This window comes from Gossypium hirsutum, chromosome A05 (assembly GCF_007990345.1).
Source record: "Gossypium hirsutum isolate 1008001.06 chromosome A05, Gossypium_hirsutum_v2.1, whole genome shotgun sequence".
In the NCBI taxonomy this organism is placed as follows: domain Eukaryota; kingdom Viridiplantae; phylum Streptophyta; class Magnoliopsida; order Malvales; family Malvaceae; genus Gossypium; species Gossypium hirsutum.
The window spans coordinates 107,741,065-107,762,534 of record NC_053428.1 but is presented as its reverse complement, the minus strand read 5'-3'; the positions used below and the strand labels follow the sequence as shown (position 1 = coordinate 107,762,534).

General features: G+C 31.9%; 1 protein-coding gene and 1 long non-coding RNA gene across 2 annotated transcripts; one reads left to right on the top strand and one right to left on the bottom strand.

Moving 5' to 3' along the window:
* LOC107959513 (GABA transporter 1) lies at nucleotides 1-3,012 on the bottom strand. The gene is made up of 7 exons (XM_016895587.2): nucleotides 2,789-3,012; nucleotides 2,488-2,718; nucleotides 1,971-2,068; nucleotides 1,708-1,894; nucleotides 1,495-1,625; nucleotides 1,187-1,420; nucleotides 1-596 (listed from the first exon to the last, which is right to left on the bottom strand). The coding sequence occupies exons 1-7, from the start codon at nucleotides 2,901-2,903 to the stop codon at nucleotides 216-218; spliced, it is 1,377 nt and encodes a 458-aa protein (XP_016751076.2). The 5' UTR covers nucleotides 2,904-3,012; the 3' UTR covers nucleotides 1-215.
* A 17,235-nt stretch (nucleotides 3,013-20,247) lies between these two features.
* Nucleotides 20,248-21,267, top strand: LOC107959511 (uncharacterized). Its single transcript, XR_001700830.2, has 2 exons — nucleotides 20,248-20,430; nucleotides 20,768-21,267. It is a non-coding gene; the product is annotated as an uncharacterized lncRNA (long non-coding RNA).
* The last annotated feature ends 203 nt before the right edge of the window (nucleotides 21,268-21,470 follow it).

Sequence of the window (21,470 nt, the reverse complement as noted above, 5' to 3'; positions counted from 1 at the left end):
TACAAAGAACATTTCAGATTCATGACTTTGGCTATGGAAGAAGAGGTCCAAGATAAGGTCAAAATACCCACAAATAGCAGCCAAGAAGCAAGGACTTGGCATCACGTTACACATCATATCAAAAATACATTTGGGATTTCAAGATTGATCTTCTTGTTTTTTAGCAATATAAGGTGTAGTAGCAGGTAATGTGGCTAGTTTATTATCTACTATTGTTACACGTTAGCAAACAAATTATATGTCTTGGCATCAAGAATTATCTGTCTAACTGAAGCTAAAGCTCCCATTGCCACTAATGCTGATGATGCTACTGCTATCAATGTGTTTGCCCAGAATACGATGCTCTGTCTTGATGGCTTGAAAGTGAGATTATATAAAACCATGGGCAAAATAAAGTCTAGAGGGATAACCCCAAATGCTCCAAACAATGCCATAATATCACCAAAGAAAGGGAACATTGCAGCCAATGTAGTGCCAATTATCACTGACAGCGATCTTAAAATCAATCTTGGCATCACGTTACGTGCAGAGAACTGATCCATCTTTGGGTTTGCAAACCATTTTTCAAATACTTCATTTGTGGGTTGCAAGTAAATCTGCAATGGACAATGGTCAAGAAAATGCATGAATATTTGTTCAAATAGGCTGATGTAACCAAACTAAACAAGGGACATGTTCCGGTGCCTCCCTGACCGAGAACCACTCCTGGGAACAGGACATGGTCACTCATCACACAGCAGTTTCGATAAGGAAACAGAAGATATGGAAAATGAGGAATGATCAACATCCAACTTTCCAAGGAGGAAAAAGAAGCAATAAGAGGCAAGTAAAGAAACACTTTAATCATTAAGGTGTTGGGGAAAATAACAGGCTTCAAATTTCTTTCCTTCAAGCTAAGTCAAATCTGGCAGCCTATAGACCTGGGACATGATTTCTTCTTGGTTAAACTGGGACATTATTGAGGGAGGGGCATGGTTCATAGATGGAAGGTTTTTAACCATCTGTAAATGGGCAACGAATTTCAGAGCTTAAAAGGCATCCTTTGATTCTTAGTAGGTCAAAGTTTGATCCTTGACATCTATTAGAACTAAACACTCTACCAATAGACCAAAATGAAATCCTTAGAATGATTTTAGTAAGTATTGAGTAGACCAATTCCAGAGTTCCACAAATGAAGAGTTCTTACCACAGTGATTGTAACCAGTTGCATAAGAGTGAAGATGTTGGTGAGCAATAGAAACCAAGAAGGCAGTAATGGTCTGTTTTCATCCATAAAATTTGAAAGAATTGATGGTTGAGATTGATTGCCAAATGCCCAATACCCAGAGATTGCCACACTGAAATATGTGCTAACTATCACACCAAAACACACACATAAACCTTTGAACATCTTCCCCTTCACTGGGGGAGCTATAGTTGCCTACAACAAACATTTTATTATTAAAACTCAACATAAAGCATATATAACAATTTGCAAAGTGAATGGAACAGTACCTGTATTTCTGGGATAATTCCACAACCATAGGTGGTGGCGATGATTGAAATACCATTGATGGCACCAAGAATGCTGTTTTCTTTTGATCCCTTTATTGAATAGTCCTTGTTAGGTGCATTCCTGGAATTACCTGTCAACATAGACCACTGTAAACACAATAGATCGATTAGATGGAGACTCATTGCATCCGATTAATTATACGGATTTCTGACCTATGTGTATTGAACCAGCAACGATGCATGCGCTGTAAGCAAGAACAAGGAGTAGAGAGGCAAGGTTGATATGTCTTAGCGAATGAAAGGATGGTATCTGTGCCAAGAATAGTGGTACGGTTCCAAAGATAGTTATAAACTGGTATAGCTGCATTTTCCCACTTGGATTGTAGAGCAAGTAAATGAACTGCAGATATCACACTAGAATACATAAGTGATAAGGCACAAATTAATGGTTAGTGAGGCAGAATGGAGAAACTGACTTTAAGACTTTGTCCTCCAAGAAGAATACAACCAATAACAGCACCATAGCATATTGCAATTTGAAGTGGACCAACAAAGTATTTGCCCCATCTAGGTCCTGCCAACTCACTCAATTGGTTAATAACAACGGTTTGTCCCGGTGTTGCCGAGGGCACTAAACGTATAGCTACTAAAACCATTATATACATATATATATTGCCCCAGACAGAAGGTTCAGAAAAAGACACGCCTAGGCAACATGGTGTATCTGTGCATGCAAAGCAGCAGGAAAAAATCTGGTTTTTCAAGTAATAATATAGAAGAAGAGATTTAATCCCTCCACCAGACGAGCGGCAATGCAAGATACTCTATATTTTCATGGATATTATTTTCTTGGGGTTGGGGTACCTACTGACCCCTCAAGGCTTTGTCACTAGGTGTGCCTTGCCAGATCTGAATCGAGGACATGCTACATATAGGGGTCCTTATCACGAAACTGGTACCATTTAATCTTGAATTCAGTCAAAGACGACTCACCAAGAATGTCTCTGGTCATGTCCCTAAAACGAAGTTGTCGCTTCCCAAGCTGAGCATGATGGTCCAATATCACAGAGAGAAGGTTGTAGGAGTAAAAAGTGATGAGAGCTTGAAGAGTAGTGATGAGAAGTCCAGGTGCCCAGCCTAGTAAGGACAGAGCAAAGGGGAAACTAAAAATAACAGGGCCAACAATTGAGGTGGTCAAGTGATACCCAGAGTGCAACCAAGAACCTACAACCAAAACATGATGTTTTAGATGAGCATGGGAATCGAAATTCAGGGTAATAAAGTAAAAAGTGACCTCGTGATTTGAGGACGAAAAGAGCTCCTGCATCAAGCTGTCCTGGAGACTCTGAGACACCATTTTCCTTTTGAGGTGAGGATAAGTGGATGAAGTTTGGATCAGCAGTTGCCATTCGTCTTTCCTAACGGAGTATCAAGGTTGAAGGGTACACTACTAAAAGATATTATTGTAATAACAGATTGAAGGAAGGATCAAAGCTGGTGACGGACGAAACATGGGATGTGACTCTTTACTTGGGGAGTTGAAGTCAAATTTGGACAACTAATATGCCCCGTTATAAGATGTCAAAGTCTATGATGTATGAATGCCATGGAAGTCGAGTTAATTCACTGTTATTTTAGATTGATATCATTTTTGTTCTTTTTGACATAATGGTTATAATTACTTGTAGCTCCTCCTCCTCCACCCAATAATACGTTTTAGTATAATGAACTCACTTCCTCCTGCATTGGTAACAATGCACATGCCAATCGAGTTCCATCCGCTTTAAAAACTTATTTTTTATTTAAAAGTATATTTGACAATAATATTAAATATTTAAATTTTAAATTAAACTTTTTAAAAATAATGTTTAACTAAAACCAAAATGAGAAAGATGCTTATGCACACTCAAATTAATTTCTTGTTTATTTATGTAAGAGTAAGGGTATGAAATTAAGTCAAGGTTGGATCAGCTCTGAATTCATATTTAGTTGGACTTGCTATTGTCATCGACTGTTCAAGCTACTTGGTTATCAAGGCAGCTGCTTCATTAGTTACCATTAGAAAGGCTGATGTTATGATTTTGAAGATCATTTGCAGCCCTTTAGAGCTGCTACCTTCTACTCTTGAATTTGCCATCGGTTGCTTCATTACCTTGCCGAGTCAATCTTTGGTTAATACCCTCTTTTGCTGTTTAAAAATTGTTTAAAATGGAAAGTCTTAAGAGTGAGTAAGACCTGTTTTGGGACTGCCTATGTACCGATACCAGCAAATTAGTAACCAACATAAAATAGTGGAAGGGCTTTCGTACCGATATCGTCTACTTGAACTATAAAAGAATATGATGTGTTATTTTATAATGCAAAATCATTTTTTTTATGAATGTTTAATAATGTAATGTAATTAAAATTAGTATTTAATCAATATGAGTAGAATGAGTTAATTTAGAAAATTTAGTAGGCATTTAAGATATATAGCCTCAAAAATTTTTAGTTCTCTTTACAGGACTTTTTTGATAATTTTATTCGTATATCCGATGAGAAAATTTCAGTTTTGATAGAATTAATAATTTTTGGGATGTTTGGAAATAATGAAAAAGCTTTTTTGAGTCATTTTTAAAATTTTGGGTAAAAATATGAGTTGAGGGACAAAATTACCCTTTAATATCTTGTTTTTTTAAAACCTTTTCCTTTCTTTTTATTCTTGAGAAAGTAATCTCCTGCTGCTCTATTATATTTTATTATATATATGAGAAAACTAATATGTTTTTATATGCACTAGATTTTGTACATAAAATGTTTTTTTGTCAAAGAATTTTTCATGCAAGGTAACAAAATAATCATTGCCATTTGAGAATAATTACTGTTGAAAATAGTTAAAATTCGAAACAAATTTTATTTAGAATAGTTATATTCAAGATAATCATTGTTTGGAATAATTTCTATTTAGAACAATTGTGTTTTTACGAAGAGTCATTACTTAAAACAAGCTCTTACAACAAAAGCATCACTACAAAACAATTTATAATTAGAACACTTCTACATTGAGAGCAACTTCTGTTTGAAATAAGATAGAACAACTCTCACGTTATAAAAGCTCATAGTATTCATGGAAATTATTTTGATCCTCTAAAGTGGCTAATGATTTGAAAGTTTTCTCATGGTGGAAGTCACGACATGAAAGGTGTTATTATTTTTGTTTTTGCATTATTTGCTTGTAAGGTGATGATGGTTTTGGATTAGGTGATGGATGAAGTTCTTTTGACTCTTAAAATTTTGTTTGTGGTATATGTTATGGATTTAACTTTAGATGATGATTTTTTTTTTTTTGGATAATTTGAGATTATGGATATCTAATGATGGTGTTTGGTTTAGTTTTGGCAGTGAGGACAAGGTTATGCAAGACTCATATGTGTTGAACGCTTGTTGGTGGTTTCTAATTGTTAGGTGTCATATATGTTGTTGGAATGGAAACAAGGAATTATGGAAGCCTCCTTTGATGCAATTGAGAATTGTGCTCTTCATGTAGTTGAGGCTAAATGGCAGAAGATCTTTGCATTTACTGGTTATGGTGGAGCATGTATATTTATAGTGTGCGAGTTCGCATTTTTTTTGCATTGGTCTAATGTTGGTTTTTTAGGAGTTTTTTTTGCTGAAAATTTCCTTTTCTATGTTTTATTGTCGATTGCTTTGGGTTTTCGAGAGGAACTATTAGGGTGTTTCTTGGTTTGGGTGTCTCTCTTTCGTTTATGTTGTCTTTAGTTTTGTAAGGTGTGTGATTGTGTTTTGCAGCAGTGTAGTTGAGGCTTCAGGCTATTGGCTTCTGTTTTACTAACCTTTCGGTTAGTCTCTCATTTGGGGGTTTATTAAAGTTTTTATTTTGGTCAAGCAAAGAAAAAACGAACAATTCTTATTCAGGATCAACTCTCACTTTGCATTTTAAGAGATGTTTCGCAAAATATATTTCACATGGTATAATTTCACTAAAATAGAAGTGGAAGTAACCTCGAAATATGACAAGATTCTTGGGTTACTTTTGGGATGTTTCCTCTTAACATTTTCATGTAAATTGTAATAACTCGTTTTTCATTGGTGTCGAAAACGGTGATTTCAGAACTCCATTTCTGACGAGTTAATTCGTAAGTAGTATTATTCAATGTTTATGAGGTCAATATAAAGTTTAATTAGAACTTTGTCCTTTAATTTTGTTAATTAGATAGTTAATTTTGGTATAAGGACTAAATAATAAAAGTGATAAAAATTTATTAATATAGATTTTTAAATTGTTAAAGGACCAAAATGGGAAAAATACCATTTGGTTGTATAGTGGACGGTAAACATGTGAATTATATATTAATGTTGTCAAAAGTTTAAGTAAATTAAAGTTAAAATTTAAAATTAAGGTATAAAATATAAATCAATATTTGGAAGTGGAGAGAAAGAAAAAAGCAGCATCTTCTTAAACTTTCTTTCACCGAAAATTCATAAGCTCCACGAGGAGGAAGAAAAGTTTTAGGATTTCAACATTTTGATCCTGAAAGTTTAAGGTTTTTTTTTTGTGATTTTTATGTATTTGAGATTTCGAGAGCTTGATTTAACTAGCCTAGGGATTAGTTTATAAAATTGTTAAAGTTTACAAAAGTTGCCATTAGTGAATCTTGAAGCTTTTGGTGTTAAATTGATAGATTTCGAGCTTAAGTATGAAAAATGACTTATTTGTAAAGTGAAAATTATTAGTTTTGAACCTAGGGACTAAAGTGTAATAATTTTGAATTTGACATGAAATTTTAGATATTAGAAGGCCGTAGAAGGATGAAATTAAGATCAATTTCAAAATTCAAGCTCAATTTTGAAAGTTATGACATTTTTGGTTTTAGGGGCTAAAATGAATAAAATGTAAAAATTGAAGGAATATTCGATAAATGAAATTGAACTGATATATGATAATAGTATGTTTTTTTGGAATGTTTAGAATTAATAGTTTGAAATTAATTACTATATAGATTGGGATTTGACTCAAATTATTGATTAGTCCCTACACTTCAACTCGTTAGCAATTTTTACAGGTAGGTTCATATGATATATTTATGTTTTGAACCTTTTTTCATATTTTAATGTGAATATCTATTATATTAATGAACTTTGATTTATTTACTATTTAGTACAAAAGGGGTGAGACTTGGAATCAATAGAAAATGGAAAATCTATGATCTTGAGTGATGGAAATTACCTTGATGAAACTTCGTAAATGTATCTTACACATGACTATTGTTTGATTTCCGATTATACCGAGCTCCAATTTTTTTTTTTTGCGGACTTGAAGATACATGTGACACAAATTTAGCCTATATTGGTAATCTATTGTTGTTTTAAAAGTTTAGCCTAGATTGGTAACCTTGCATGCTCTAGTCAAGCTATTTGATATGTCGATAAAAAGATTTAGCCTGGACGGGTAACTTGACACGATTGTATACTTAGCTCAGTTAAACCTCTGATGGAATTAATACTTGTGTAATCGAGTTGTTTATTGAGTTTCATTGGGTAATACAGTAATATGAAAAGTGAAACATAATGAGATGTATTGTGTTTATGCTTAAAGATACCGTGGTGAAAGATCATTTGACAATTTTGATTATATGTATACTTAAGTATGATTTGGGATTAGTTTGAATATGAGTATAACTCACCTTGTTGTATTATGTTTTGATGAATTAGGTAAACTTGAATATTCATATTAGTTTTACATACATACTTGTTAATTAAGGTAAGTTAATTGTTATTTACACATGAGCTTACTAAGCGTTCCGCAATGCTTACTCAATGTTTTCCTTTCCTTTAGATTTTGATTTTCGAAACGTGCCAATCAGATCTTCAAGAAGCTCACACTATTCAACTCAGATTTGTAGATTTTCAATCGTTTTATGTGGCATGTAACTAGAGTTTATCATATTACTTGGAAACATCTAGTTTGTTTTGGAAATTCACTCGTTGCTGAGCACCTTTAGTAATGACAACTTGATCATGTTTATAATTAGTATTATGCTATATGTATATGCTTATAAATTATCAAGTCATATGAATGGTATAAATGGTATGATTTGGTTGAATGATTTGCTTGAAATATTGTTGTGAAATGGTGCCAAATGATGACATATTGGTTAGTCGAATTTAGGATAATTTGATGAGTATATGTATTATGTTATAAATGATTTTATTCATGTTTGATTGTGTCTAAGACACCATTTTAGGCATCATTTGGTTTGAGCATAAATAAGTACTAAAATGTGATGATTTTGACCTTTTTGGCATAAAGTATCGATACCTAGAATAAAAGTATCAGTACATGACCAAATGAATAGTATTTTAAAATGACAAAATGTAAATTTGGTATCAATACCAGTATAAAGTATTGATCCTTGAGGATGGGTATCGATAATTTTATAATGGTATTGATAATAAGTGAATTGTTTTAGATTTTGAAAATTGACAGAATGCCAAGATGGTATCAATTCTGAATCTTAGTATCAATACCTTTACTTAGACTTTGAAAACTTTGCATTTTGATCATTTTTCATACTCGGGTCAATTTTAGAGCTTTCGTAAGCTCAATTAAGTTTTGGTTTTGTTTACAAATCATATTATGTATGGAATTATAAGTGAATTGGAGTTTAAATGAATTACTGGTTATGAATTTTATATGTTTTACTTCGATAACAGTAGTAACATCCGATAACTCAGGTTCGACAACCGGACCAGGTGAGGGTGTTACAGTAACATTGAGTGTTTTCCTCTTCTTTGAAAAACATAGTGAATTCTTCTTCACTATTCACCATTAACAAACAAATCCTTTTACTAAAAATTTAACTTCTAATGTCATTGTAACAAAAATTAATTTTATTACTCACATTAACTACTTAGGGTGGGTTTGGATGCACAGTGTGTTTACTTGTTGTTAGTGTGAAAATAGCGATAACTGTGAGATTAGATACTGTAGCTATATTGTAATGTGAGACAAAAAGTAAGCTAAACGCACTGTACCGTACCCTACCGCCTATCCAAAACCCATCTTTAGTTTTTTAATTCCCATTTTCTAAAATCTATAAATAAAAATCTTTCACAACTAGTGAAGGGACTTTTAACACTTTAGCATTATGATTCTCAAAAACTAGTTAATTTCTCATAAGTTTATTTTTTATCCCTACGTACCAACATCCCCAACCATTGAATAGGAGAATATCCAATTAATTATTGTTCTTACAATAATTGAGAACTTGGGGTGATTGCAGTGTGTGTTTCCATTGCAACATGAGACGTTAAGAAAACCAAGGTTTTCAGAACTGGACCAACAGTTGAATTGGTAAAACTATCGATTGGTCAATTCAACCGCTTATAATTTGATTAAATAAATTATTAAAAATTTTAACCCTATTTAATTAGTTTATACCGGTTTGTGGGTCAACCGATGTAATAACTCTCTCGAAACTAATATCTCAGCTGGTCTAGTATGATTCAAACAACAAGCATATCAACTTCGAATTATTATTTAATAAAAATATGTTTGTTTGAATTTACTTATAAAATGCATATATGTTAGTCTAAAACCGACCTTTGAACTATTTTAATATTTTATAAATAATAGGGATTTGTTTTTGGCAAGAAAAAATATAGTGATTAGTGAATTGTTTGGACTTAGTTTGAACTAGACCTGGGGAAATTTTATTATTTGTTTGTTTATTAATTCTTGTGATTGAGAACTTGTAATTTTATTAAATTTTTGTGGTGTATTTTTTTTAGAAATAAACAAATAGGAAGATTAAATTAAACTAAGAGAAATCTCTTTGGAGGAATTTCGTATGCTTGTAGATCTTCTTTCTTAAAGGTCATTTTAATTAAGCAGTTAGTATAATTATTATCCTCTCTAGAGACGTGTTATAAGATCCTCGGTCTATTTTTTAACAAAAAATGATAAACTTCGAGATTTTGACCCATAAACATTAATGAAAAATGGAATTTGACCCATGAAATAGTGAAGCACTGGAAAGTGGGTTTAGCATAAACCTAGGAGATTGAGGAAGTGAGGCATCCAAAATGGAAGGCGGTGGTTGATGGAGATAGAAATTTTTAAAAAACCTATGAAGAGTAGGATGAGATATGGTAAAGAAAAGGGCATTGAGGTGTAGCTGATTTGTGTACAGAAATTTCTCTTGTCCTCACCATGAAAAGTCTAATGCTCATTTTGTTTTTCAGTTTTCGCCAGGGAATAATAAGCTTAACATATATATAAATTAAATGCAAATGGCCAATTCAATGACAGACACCTGTAATGCATTCTTTTCTTTTGGTTTTTAATTCTATTTTCTTCTAAACGACCCTACTTACCTACCCAATTACTTTTCAATTACAAAACAAATGTTCCTCATGATATAATTGTAATACCCCCAAAGCTCTAAAAGTCTAAAGCTACCATTGTTTTCCCTTGGAAAACACTACCTCTTCTTCTGCCCACCTTTACATTCTATATAAAGCTTCCCCACTAAAGGGGTTTCGATTTTTTGTTGGTGTAAATAGTTCTAAATAGCTTGATCAGAAACATGAGCTTTCGTCATATGGGCTACACCAGGGTTGGGAAGAGAAGCAAAGGTTTGAGGCTTAGAAGATTCTCGGTTCAAGGTCTAAGGGCAAGATTCCTTTATTTGTTCAACCAAATAAGTAGATGGAGATCATCATACGGCCGAGCTTTGCGATCCATAATTAAGAAAATGGGTGGCGATATCATGGCTATCAAAAATAACAGCAGCCGCAGCTGGCGTAGCAGGACCAACCATGTACCTTTGACCAACAGCTGCAGCTTGAGATCATCGTTGGGCCACTCTAATTCTTTTTATTCCGAGGCCATTTCAGATTGCTTGGAATTCATCAAACGCTCTTCTGTTTCCGACGATGATCAGAAGCCAACTGTGCCTGTCACCATCTGCCAGACATGATCACAACTCGGAGTTGGACGATGGTTTCCGCGTTGTTCGATTTATAGAGTGAGAGTACCGTATAATGTCCGAACAAACGAAAGAGTTTGTACATGGCTTAACTCCACTCGACTCTATAACCTATGGTAACTAAGTCATTAATGAAGAAATATGTTACCAGTTGAGCAAAGTTTAGGATATTTGATTTATGTGATTTTTTTTTTAAATGTGTTGTTTGATTTGATTTAATTACTTTTTTTTGGGGGAAGGACTGGAATTCAAAGAAGGTGTGGTATGGATTTGAAGATTCTAATTAGCACTACGTATTAGCCACCTACTCCATTGCCATTTTGTTTGACTAAACAAAAAAAAGCCAAAGGGAAACGGGGTACGCGAACCTTTATAGTTTTGACTTCTATAAAAGTTTACTTCCTTCCACGTTATTAAATTCTTCCATTTTCATGTTTAACAACTAGATAAGTTTATTTATTTGTTGATTAAATTTTAGTATAATTGATATGAGTATTATAAGAATGCATAAGTTTAAGTATATTGAAACGTATTATTTTTCTATAAATAATTTTTAGTAATATGTCGAAAAAAGACAGGGTCTATATTGAAATTATTAAAAAAAGCCTAGATATGTTGACTTTCAAATGTTTGACGCTTTGCTATTCCATTTGGTAATAATTAAGAAACATTATTGTGGAATCCAAAGTGTGTTGATATTTGGTGAAATAAAACAGAGGGTTGGAGAATATGAAGGAACACATGGCTTATTTGGTGGGAAAGAAACAGACGCGTACTATAAAGTAATATCATGGCGAGTTTAACGGAGTCTTCAAATGGTTGCATCATTTATGCGCTTAATTTTATATTTGCTGTAGATGGTTCCATCAACCTATAAACCGACACAAACACCCTAATTCCCCAACAGCGGCAACATCACACTTAAAATCCAACAGCCTGCCTACACCAGAAATCACATCTAACTACTCTTTAAACTTGTGAAAACATAAAACCACTCTTACCAATTTCCCTAGAACAAACACAACTTGTGAAAACATAAAACCACTCTTACCAATTTCCCTAGAACAAACACAACCTAATATCATGATGACATAAATAATCAAAATATTAGATCGTATTTAAGTTATTTAACTCGAAAAAGGAAGATTCGGATTTAACTTGAAAAGAATAATTAAATAATAATACCTAATAAATACAATATCTAGATCATATGTAATATAAATTAAGTTTAAAAATCGAATCCAATATGATTTAAACTCGAATGAAAAGTCCGAAATTTGTAATTTCCGTAACAATCCCGTCCAAAAATTCTTCTTGCATAGTCTTCACTAAAACAATCCTAACGTAAGCTCCCGACCTCGAAATTGAGTGATTCAAAATATGTTTCAAAGCTAAGAGATAGATCTTCGAACGCTATGAAGACATCTCAACTCAAAAACGTCTACATCCCTTCCAAAAATGCACTGCAAGTTGACTGATTGTAACATGGCTAGGCGAGTGGGCTTGATTAGGGTCCTTCAAGTGTAACACCTAAGCTTGTTAACATCTTCCAAATGGGCTTGTCATCATGGATTGAGATTTTCAGCCCACAAATAAAATTGTTCTCTCCTAATTCATCCTCTCTCTGTATTAAACTCCGAAGTCCATCACCTTGAAGTTTCAACTCTTATTCTCGAAATTTCTTCATGATAAAGTCTTGATGGAATAAGTTGAGTTTTGACTTCAACTGCTTGGATTTGGATCTCATGATTGGACCTTGGGAAACTAAGCCCATCTCCCTCATAGACTTTGAATTGGGTTGGGTTGCTCGTATTACTTTATTATTAGTTTTTAATATTTTATGTAGTAGATTAATTTTTTTTAATTATTAAAACTAGATCTTTGAAATCAATGAGATGTTAACTTTGAGAACCTGAGTTTGAGTCTCACCCAATATAAATGTATGAGTTAATAATTTGAATTGAATTAATTATTTAATTCAATCTTTGTAACAATTAACCTACTAAAGTTAAAGTTAATATTAGCTTGATCCATGAACTTGTCCAAAAGTACCTAATTGGTATTTTTTTTTGACTTAGTTGGTACTTGAATTTGTATTTTGTCATCCAAGTTGATACCTTCACGCTAACATTGTTAGTTTGTGCTGATATGGCAATGATGGCCAATCTGATGGTGGCACATGGTAGCCCCTTAATATGATATGTTGCGGATATAAATAAAATAAAATAAAAACCTTTAAAATATATAAATTAATAAAAAATATTTTTCCACTTTAAAAATGTATTTTAATTTGGACACCCATGTGTCTAGATTCATTCTAGATGTATTTTTAGTAAGTTTATAAGTTTTTTTTATTATAAAATATCAATGTTGTTGTTTTCAAATTTAAAAATATATATTAATAAAAAAATAAAAAAGCTTTTACATAAAAAAATGAACCTAGTTAGATGGTTGTCCAAAATCAAATGCATCTAGACAACCATTGTCTAGATGCATTATAGATGTATTTTTTAGTTATTTTATATATTTATATATTTTTTTATAAATTTATAAATTTTTAGTTCTTTTATATATTTATACATTTTTATAGATTTATAAAATTTTAGATTTTTTTATTTATATATATTATATTTCGTAATTTTTTATATTTTTAAAATATTATTTGTTTTCTATATATTTTTAATTGTATATATTTTATATTTTATATATTTGAAAATAAAAATAACCTAAAACTTATATTTTATTTATAAAAAAATAGAAACTTACTAAAAATAATTCTAGAATTAATAAGGACAAAAGGATGTCTAGATTCAAATGTATTTGGACAACATATGTCTAGGACCATTCTTGATGTGAATAAGAAATATACTTTTTTTATTAATTTATACATTTTAAAAGATTTTTTAATTTTTAATTTTATGTTTGACATGTGTCACATTGAGATGCTGTTATGTGTTACCATTTAATTGGTCATTAGTGTCACGTTAGTACAAACTAATGGTGTTAGTGCTAGGTACCAACTTTGGTGACGGAATATAAGTTTAGGTGCTAATTAAATAATTCTGAACAAGTTTAAAGGACAAATTACATATTAACACTTGGAATTATTATAACTTCAAAAATAAAATTCAATTTTATTTCAAAATTTTCAAAATAAAAATTAATTGGAAATATTCAATTAAAAACAGTTTTTAGTGACAAATGTAACCAAACAAAAGTAACAAAATTCAAAATTAAATTGAAGCATAATAAAAATTGAAATAACAAAGATTAATCAAACACATTTCAATTCCCAACTAAAGTTTAGTGCTAAACTCCTCCATTTAACTTTTTTTTTTCAAAATATCCAAGTTCCTAAAGGTTAAAATATTTTTATACGATAGAAATGTATAATCCACCAAATATATTTTTAAAAAAGATAAAAACAAGCTTGTCTTATACTCATCGAGTTTGGATAAATGCTAATAACATAGCACTTGCCTAGTACAATGCATATGGATACTAGATATGGACCATTTATCTCAAATGCACATTATCAGAAGACATGATTCCCCTTTTTTGCAATATTGAGGCAAATGTAACGTGCGAACGAAAGTTCTCACTTTCGTCATCACTACAATAGAGAGCAATTTGTCTTATTTGAAAGATTGATAATTTATTGAAATAAATATTTGAGCCTTATTGATATAGTCGAATGATTTAAGCCAATCAAAGAAGATCAATTCACTTGGAGAAACATAACTTAAGGATTGGATCAGATCGAATCTATAATAGCTTGATTTTAGTGGTGATAGAAAAGGTGGTTTCGGAACCCCATTTTTGTAAACCGGGTCCGTAAATATTAAATATATTAAAGTTTGGCCTTTCAATTTTGTCTATTAATTGCTTAATTTAGGTCCAGGGACTAAATTGTAAAAATCTTATCACTATAGATTTTTAAATATCTAAAGGTTCAAAATGGTAAATAAACCATTTTGTTTCATCAATTAGTGGGGAATGATGTTAAAATCCACTAATTTTGAATAATTTTGATTAAGGTTAATTAAGTTTTAATTAAAGTATAAAAGGTTGAATTAGTGGATTTTTGTCATCTTTCTTCTTTCATTCTTTCTTCATGTCATATGTTAAAGAAAGAAAAACCCTTTTTGAAGTTTTTCAATTGGTCCTCAAATTGGTAAGCCCAATCAAGTCCTTTTCTTGTGATTTTTATGTTTTTGAGGTCATGAGAGCTTGATTTAGCTAGCACATGTACCAATTTGTAAAATTTTTAAAGTTTTTGAAAGTTCCATTGTTGATTTCTTAAAGAAATTGGTGTTAAATTGATAGATTTTAAGCTTAGATTATGAAAAAGGACTAGATTGTAAAGTTTAATTGTTAGTTTTAAACATAAGGACTAAAATGTATAAATTGTGAAATTGAGGAGAAATTTTAGTAAAAACAAATATTAAAGGGTCTATAATGATTTTAATTAAGGCCGATTTTCAAATCGAAGCTCAAAACTAAAAGTTTTGACTATTTCAATTTTAGTGACTAAATTGAATAAAATGTAAAAAATTAGCGGTATCAAAAAAATTATATGGGTTCATACATATCATGGCATAAAATGAAAATGTTTGGTATTGATGAATTGTTTAAAATAATTGTATAGATTGAGAATTGGATCAAATCAGAGATAATCAAAGAAAAGCCAAAATTATCGATTAGTCCTTGAAGATTCAACTTGTTTGTTGTTTTGACAAGTTAAGTTCATATAATATTTACTTATATAGATAGTTGTATACTTGGTTTGTAATTATATATGATTAATTGTGAATTGATTCAAAGGTGATATTTGGACTAAATTGTAAAGAAATGTTAATTTGTGTAATAGAAGCCCCTTTGAACTTAGTAAAGGTTAGGATATGATTGACATGTCAATAGGTTTTGTGCGCACTAGTACGAGTTTGATCACAGATGATTACTGAGGTCCAACATTTGTTGCGGACTCAAAGATACATGTGACACAAATTTAGCTCAAACAAGTAATCTACTGTCATTTTTAATGTTTAGTCTAGATGAGTAACCTTATATGTATATATACTCAGCTTGGACAAGCAATTGGAAGTGTCTTTTTAAAGTTTTAGCCTGAACGAGTAACCTGACACGAACGTACTTAGCTTAGACGTGCAACTAGTGTGATGTAGATACTTGTGTATCCGAGTCCGTTTACTAAGGTTCATTGGGCGAAACAGAGTATACGAGACGAGAAATTGAATTGAGAATAAAAGAACATAATGTCAATTAGAAAAATAAAAGTTGAAATGTATGTGATGGAATTATCCCCTGAATAAGTATAAATTTGAAATTGTTATCTAATATGTCATGAACTAGCATATTAATCACTTATAGCATCATATGGTTTGATTGTGGTATAATACTCACTTTGTTAATGTTGTGAATTGTCATGTTTAGCTAAACTATGCCAACATTGTGGTAGCCTAATGTATTTAACTGAAAGCTAAGGTAAATTTTTTATTTAATGCTCATGAACTTACTAAGCATGCTATATGTTTACCCTATTTGTTTTCCCTTTCCCTTGTAGATCGTTACCTTGCGGAATGCGTCAAGTTGGATCGACTCGAAGCTCACACTATTCTATCATTGAATTGGTAGATGTTTTATCATTTTGAACCTAGGGTTGTGACATGTATATAGGTGGCTTGGTACATATTTTAATGTTTAAAAGTCTCGATGAGTTGAATATGGTAATAAAATTGGCACGTAATGATTCAGATGTTGTACATGGTAAGTGAGTTGGTTAGAGCATGATTTGCCAATGTTTGATACACGAGAGTAGTTGGAATATGAACATAATTTAACTTAGTATGTTACATTGGTAAGATGAGGTAAGTTGAATGGCTAAAATGATGCCTAGTTAAAATGGTAAGTTTGACTATATGTTTGAGATATGTATTGGTTAATTTCATTCATGTTCAAAGCCTAAAAGCCATTAAGTTGTAAAATGAACATATGTGTTTGAAACTAAGGTGAAATGGTATGATTCAATATGGCATATCATAGGTAAAGATAGGTATTAGAATGATTTTCTTGGTTTTGGTTTATGATATTGAAATGTTTAAACATAATTGATGAAATGATAATATGAGTTGAAATGGTATGTTTGAACCTATTTGATATGTTTTAGGGTAGTTTTAAGTCATTTGGAAATGGTATGTAATTGATCCTTGAATGGTTATTGTTGGAGCATTGAAATTGGTACCAAATGGTTCATTTTTTCCAAAAGCAGAGTTCTTGTCTCGACGATAATTTTTCCTCATTGTAACGCTAGCCAACAATATGTGACGTCGTGATGTTGAGTGGCTTGATGTCGTAACGTGATAAATTGTTTGGCGATGTCACGACATGGAAGAGATGATGTCACAACATTGCCCTTGAAGTTTTAACTTTACAATTTGGTCCTATTTCGTGCTCGAGTTGAAAAAAAAACTTTTTTAAGCTCGATTAAGTCTCAGATTTGATTGGTTAACATGAATTGAATGTGTTTGGAGTTAGATTGCATTTATAAATGATTGTTCGATGTTTGATTGATTGTAGTTGCTCCGACAGCAAATGTAGTAACTTATAGCTCGGACCCAACAATCGGGTCGGGCGATGGGTGTTACAGAATTGATTGTAACAAATCCCTTGGATCAAGGATGTTAGATCCTAATATGCCGCCAACTTACTCTATATGCATAATAGCCTAATATGCCACTCCTTAGGCGTAGCCCTAGCATCATCCTCTTGAAGCAAAATCATATCAATTCGCCTGTAACAAAACACACACCCATATAAGTTCATAAGAACTTAGTGAGGAAAACATCGTTTACCTATGTCATTTCTACACAACTCAACAAGTAACTTATTTAGATGATCATATCATTTTGAACCTTCAATTCAGTCATCGGCGAATACTCTCTTAATTTCTATTCTCATTTACATGTCAGATACCATACCTTACTCAAAGCTCATTTCTTACCCATCGACATCTTCGATATGACACTTACCTCTCTCAATTTGATCTTTCATAATTCTTTACCCATTTCTTTTACAGAGGTCCATAAGACCGAAACATTGTTACTCTTGTATATGTAACTTTAAGCCATCATTCCACAATCTATGTTTGATCACATATATAGATAATAGGTACATTCCTTCTGATATTTAGTTAGAAAAATCCTTATTCAGAATACGTTTATTTTATGTTTACCCAACATCTTTTTTATATCCCATCACTTCATTATTCACAGTTGAATCATGGTCTCATAAAACACTTTACCGTAGTCTATAGAGACATTGTGCCTTACTAATCTTTCTAATCACATTTACAAGCCATGCTGAATGCTCCAAAGCAATTTAATACAGAACTCGCCAAGAATCATTCCTTTATGTTATGCCATTACGAGCCTTATTAGGATACGTCACAAGGGCATGCTTTCAAATTTCTCCATGTACGTCGTTCTTTCAGGTTTTCTCCACAAAAGCTTTCATGTCAGAACTACCACACAGGCTATTAATTCATTATTTGCCACAAAGGCGGTTCTTAAGAGTGCAGCACGAAGGCGTTCCTTACGAAGTTTGCCACAATGACATTCTTTCATATTACGCCACAAAGGCTTTCTTTCATATTACGCCACAAAGGCTTTCTTTCATATTACGTCGCAATGACTTTTCTTTCTTATTAAGCCACAAATGCTTTTCTTTAGGCTTTCTTTCTTTATATTATGCCTGTCGAAACCCTTTTTTTAAATCGGGGTGTTGGAAAATGGGAATCGACTTTAAGAAAAACGAAAACGGGAGTCGCCACCAATCTTTTTAGGTGTGATTGGATCACCTTATAAAATGTTTTGTTTTAAAAACATTAATTTTGGTCTACGAAAGTTAAAAAAAACGGGTTCGGAGTCGGTTACGTACGAGAAAGGGTTAGCACCCTCGTAACGCCCAAAAATTGGTACCTAATTGATTATCAAGTGTCTTAAATGTCGGAAATTAGAAAGTTTTAAGATGTAATCCTCTTTTAATTAGAATGTCTTAATTTTGAAAATTAAGGCTCACTTATTTCAAACGAGTTAAAACGTCACATCCAATAAGTTAGAACACAACATTTTAAAACCTTCGAAACTACGTCTTTCGGAAATTTCTATCTTGAATCAACAAAACGTTATATCTAGTAAGTTAGGACACAACGCTTTGAAATCCCAAAATAGTTGTTTGTATTTTGAAAACTTCAAAAAACACTTAGGAGGTTGCTTGACTATTTGAACTCAACGAGAAAAGTCGCAACCCAGTAAGTTAGGGCACTACCTTTCTCGAAGCTTCCGAACATCAAGTATTGCCTTTATTTTTATAAAACTTTTGAATATTGTTTTAAATCGATGTATGAGGATGACATGTCATATTTAATATTATGGAACATTAATACTAAGGCAATATGCAAAAAAAAAATCTAACATTTCCATGCTTAACATGAACAATATATAAGAAGAAGAATAAATAACATAATAATTATGCATGTAATAAAATAATTAAGCTAAAGCAAATAATAGGCAAATAAGAGCATAAACACACACAACATAATGATATACATGAATCATATATTAATTAATAGACATGGCAAATCTTAAACATAAAACATATATACAAAAATATATAATTTGCATGAAAAATAAATAAGCAAAATAATCATACAAAATGGTGATTCAACATATATTTAAACAAATTTATTGAACAAAAATGATGCATGATATACAATTTAATATATAAACGTACATACAAAAATCATGATAAAAAAATAGTAATAATAGCAATATGTATATATCAACTCTAAAATAAAAACGTCACTTAATAATAATTTTAAATCAACCTTTGGTATTTAAATAATAAAAAATATAAAAGAATTAATATATAATAAAGTAATTTTAAAAAATAATTTAGAATAAAATAATGCATAAAAAATAAGTAATTAATAATATAATAAACATATAATACAAATATAATATTTTTAAAAAATATATAAAATAAATAATATACATAGTAAATAAAATAATTATATAATATATAATATAAAAGTATATAGGTTTAAAATTACAATATATAGTATATAAGTAATTAATTAATAAAATATAATAGTTAAGGATAATAATATATGTATATAAATAATAATATAAAATAATAAAAAAAATATATAAAATGTATAATACATAATATGTAATAATAATATATAAAATAAATAACATGTAATAAAATAATTATAACATATAATATAAGAAAATAAAATAAATCATTATAAAAATAAAACATAGGGCTAATTTTAAATTTTTTAGAATCTACAGGGGCAAAATTTAAAAAAATAAAATAAATTAGGGACCCCAAAGAAACGCACGCAAAATGTGAGGGACTCATAGGGTAATTAAACCATCCTATTTAAAACGACGTCGTTCCTGGGATAAACCTTAAAGAAGCTCTTAGGAATAAATTGAAACAAGCATAAAATATTAGGAGCAAATTATAAATACGATAAAATGAAATTGCAAATGTTGAAAATACGAAGGGATCAATTGCACAAATAACCCTTTTGTCAGAAACACGCGGATCCTTCCCGGGTCACGGTTCAACGCGCGGATCTTAGGCATTGAAACGACACCGTTTTGGTCACTGAACGGTCACCCCAAAACGACGTCGCATCCTTCTCCTATATGATCCGAACTTCAACTTCAAAAAAATCATTTTAACCCCCTGTAAAAAAGCAAAAAAAACCCTCTGAAATTTCCCAGACCTCTGAGCTCCGGCCCTGGGCCGATCCGCTTCGTTCATCGGACCTCCGTGTTCAGCCCCATGCGCATCACCAACTCCGCCACACACGGTGGTCGGGATCCGAAAAGCTTCGCTTTTTGCGACGAATCTAAAGGTACATCTTTCTCCTCTATTTTTCAATGTATTATATGCATGAACTTGTGATAAAGAGAATGAAACAGAAATAAAAAATATATATATCACCTTCGTTTCCTGTAAAAATCTCTGGTGTATTATTGCAAAAATATTCTGTGTACAGTATTTTTGGTATATCTCTCTGGTGTTTTTTTTCTCTATGCGTGTGTAAGTTTTTCTTGTGTAAGTCCTTTCTACAGATTGAAAAGAAGGCTTTGTAGCCTCGATAAACCACTACAAGTTTTGGAAAGAAATCTCTGATTTCTTTCCGTATTCGCTTCGCATGTCTGTTGTGATTTTCTTTCCTTTTCTTGCAGGCGAATCGCAAGGATTTCGTTCGAGCACCAATGACTGCGCGCTGATGGGGCCAGTGTTGGATTGTAGCGCATGACAATTCTGGCGTGATTCGGGCGCCGATGGTGGCGCGATGCATGGTGGCGAAGTCGAGGAGTCACAGCGCACTGATGAAGGCGACGATTGGGCCATTGGACCTGAAAAGTCGTGACATTTGGAACCTCAAAGCATCTAGAATCCCCCTTTGCGGCGCCTAACTTCTCAGGAAACCCTAGGGTTTCCTGATCCGTTTACTGCTTTGGGCCTTTTGGGCCCCGTGTATCCTTAGGTCAAGGATATTGGATCATCCGGCGTAGATGGGTCTGAGTGTTTAAATCTGGGCTTGGGTGTAATGGGTTGTCGGGTTTGAAGCTTAAATGTTTGGGCCGCAACTGTTTGGGCTCTATAATGGGTTATGGGGTTAAGTGTTTTTTTTGTACACGGACTATTTAATGGACTTTTAAAATAAATATTTATTTATTCATTTATTATTTTTTTGGTTTTAAGGCCCGGGTAGATTTGGACTATTACAATGCCATAAAGACTTTTTTTTTCATATTACGCCACAAAGGCTTTTCTTTCATAACATGTTTACGATATAGATTTGCCTAACTTACGTTATGTGAGGTTTGCCCATCATCATCGTGGGACATGCAGGGAACCCCACTGGGTAATAACCTTCCTTTA

Bases quoted from the DNA above. Each gene is read 5' to 3' on its own strand.
- LOC107959513 (XM_016895587.2), bottom strand. From the start codon at position 2,903: ATGGCAACTGCTGATCCAAACTTCATCCACTTATCCTCACCTCAAAAG. The intron at 1,626-1,707 runs GTCAGAAATCCG...CTATGTTGACAG, and splicing joins TGCTGGTTCAATACACATAG to GTAATTCCAGGAATGCACCT. The intron at 597-1,186 runs GTAAGAACTCTT...TGTCCATTGCAG, and splicing joins AACTGGTTACAATCACTGTG to ATTTACTTGCAACCCACAAA.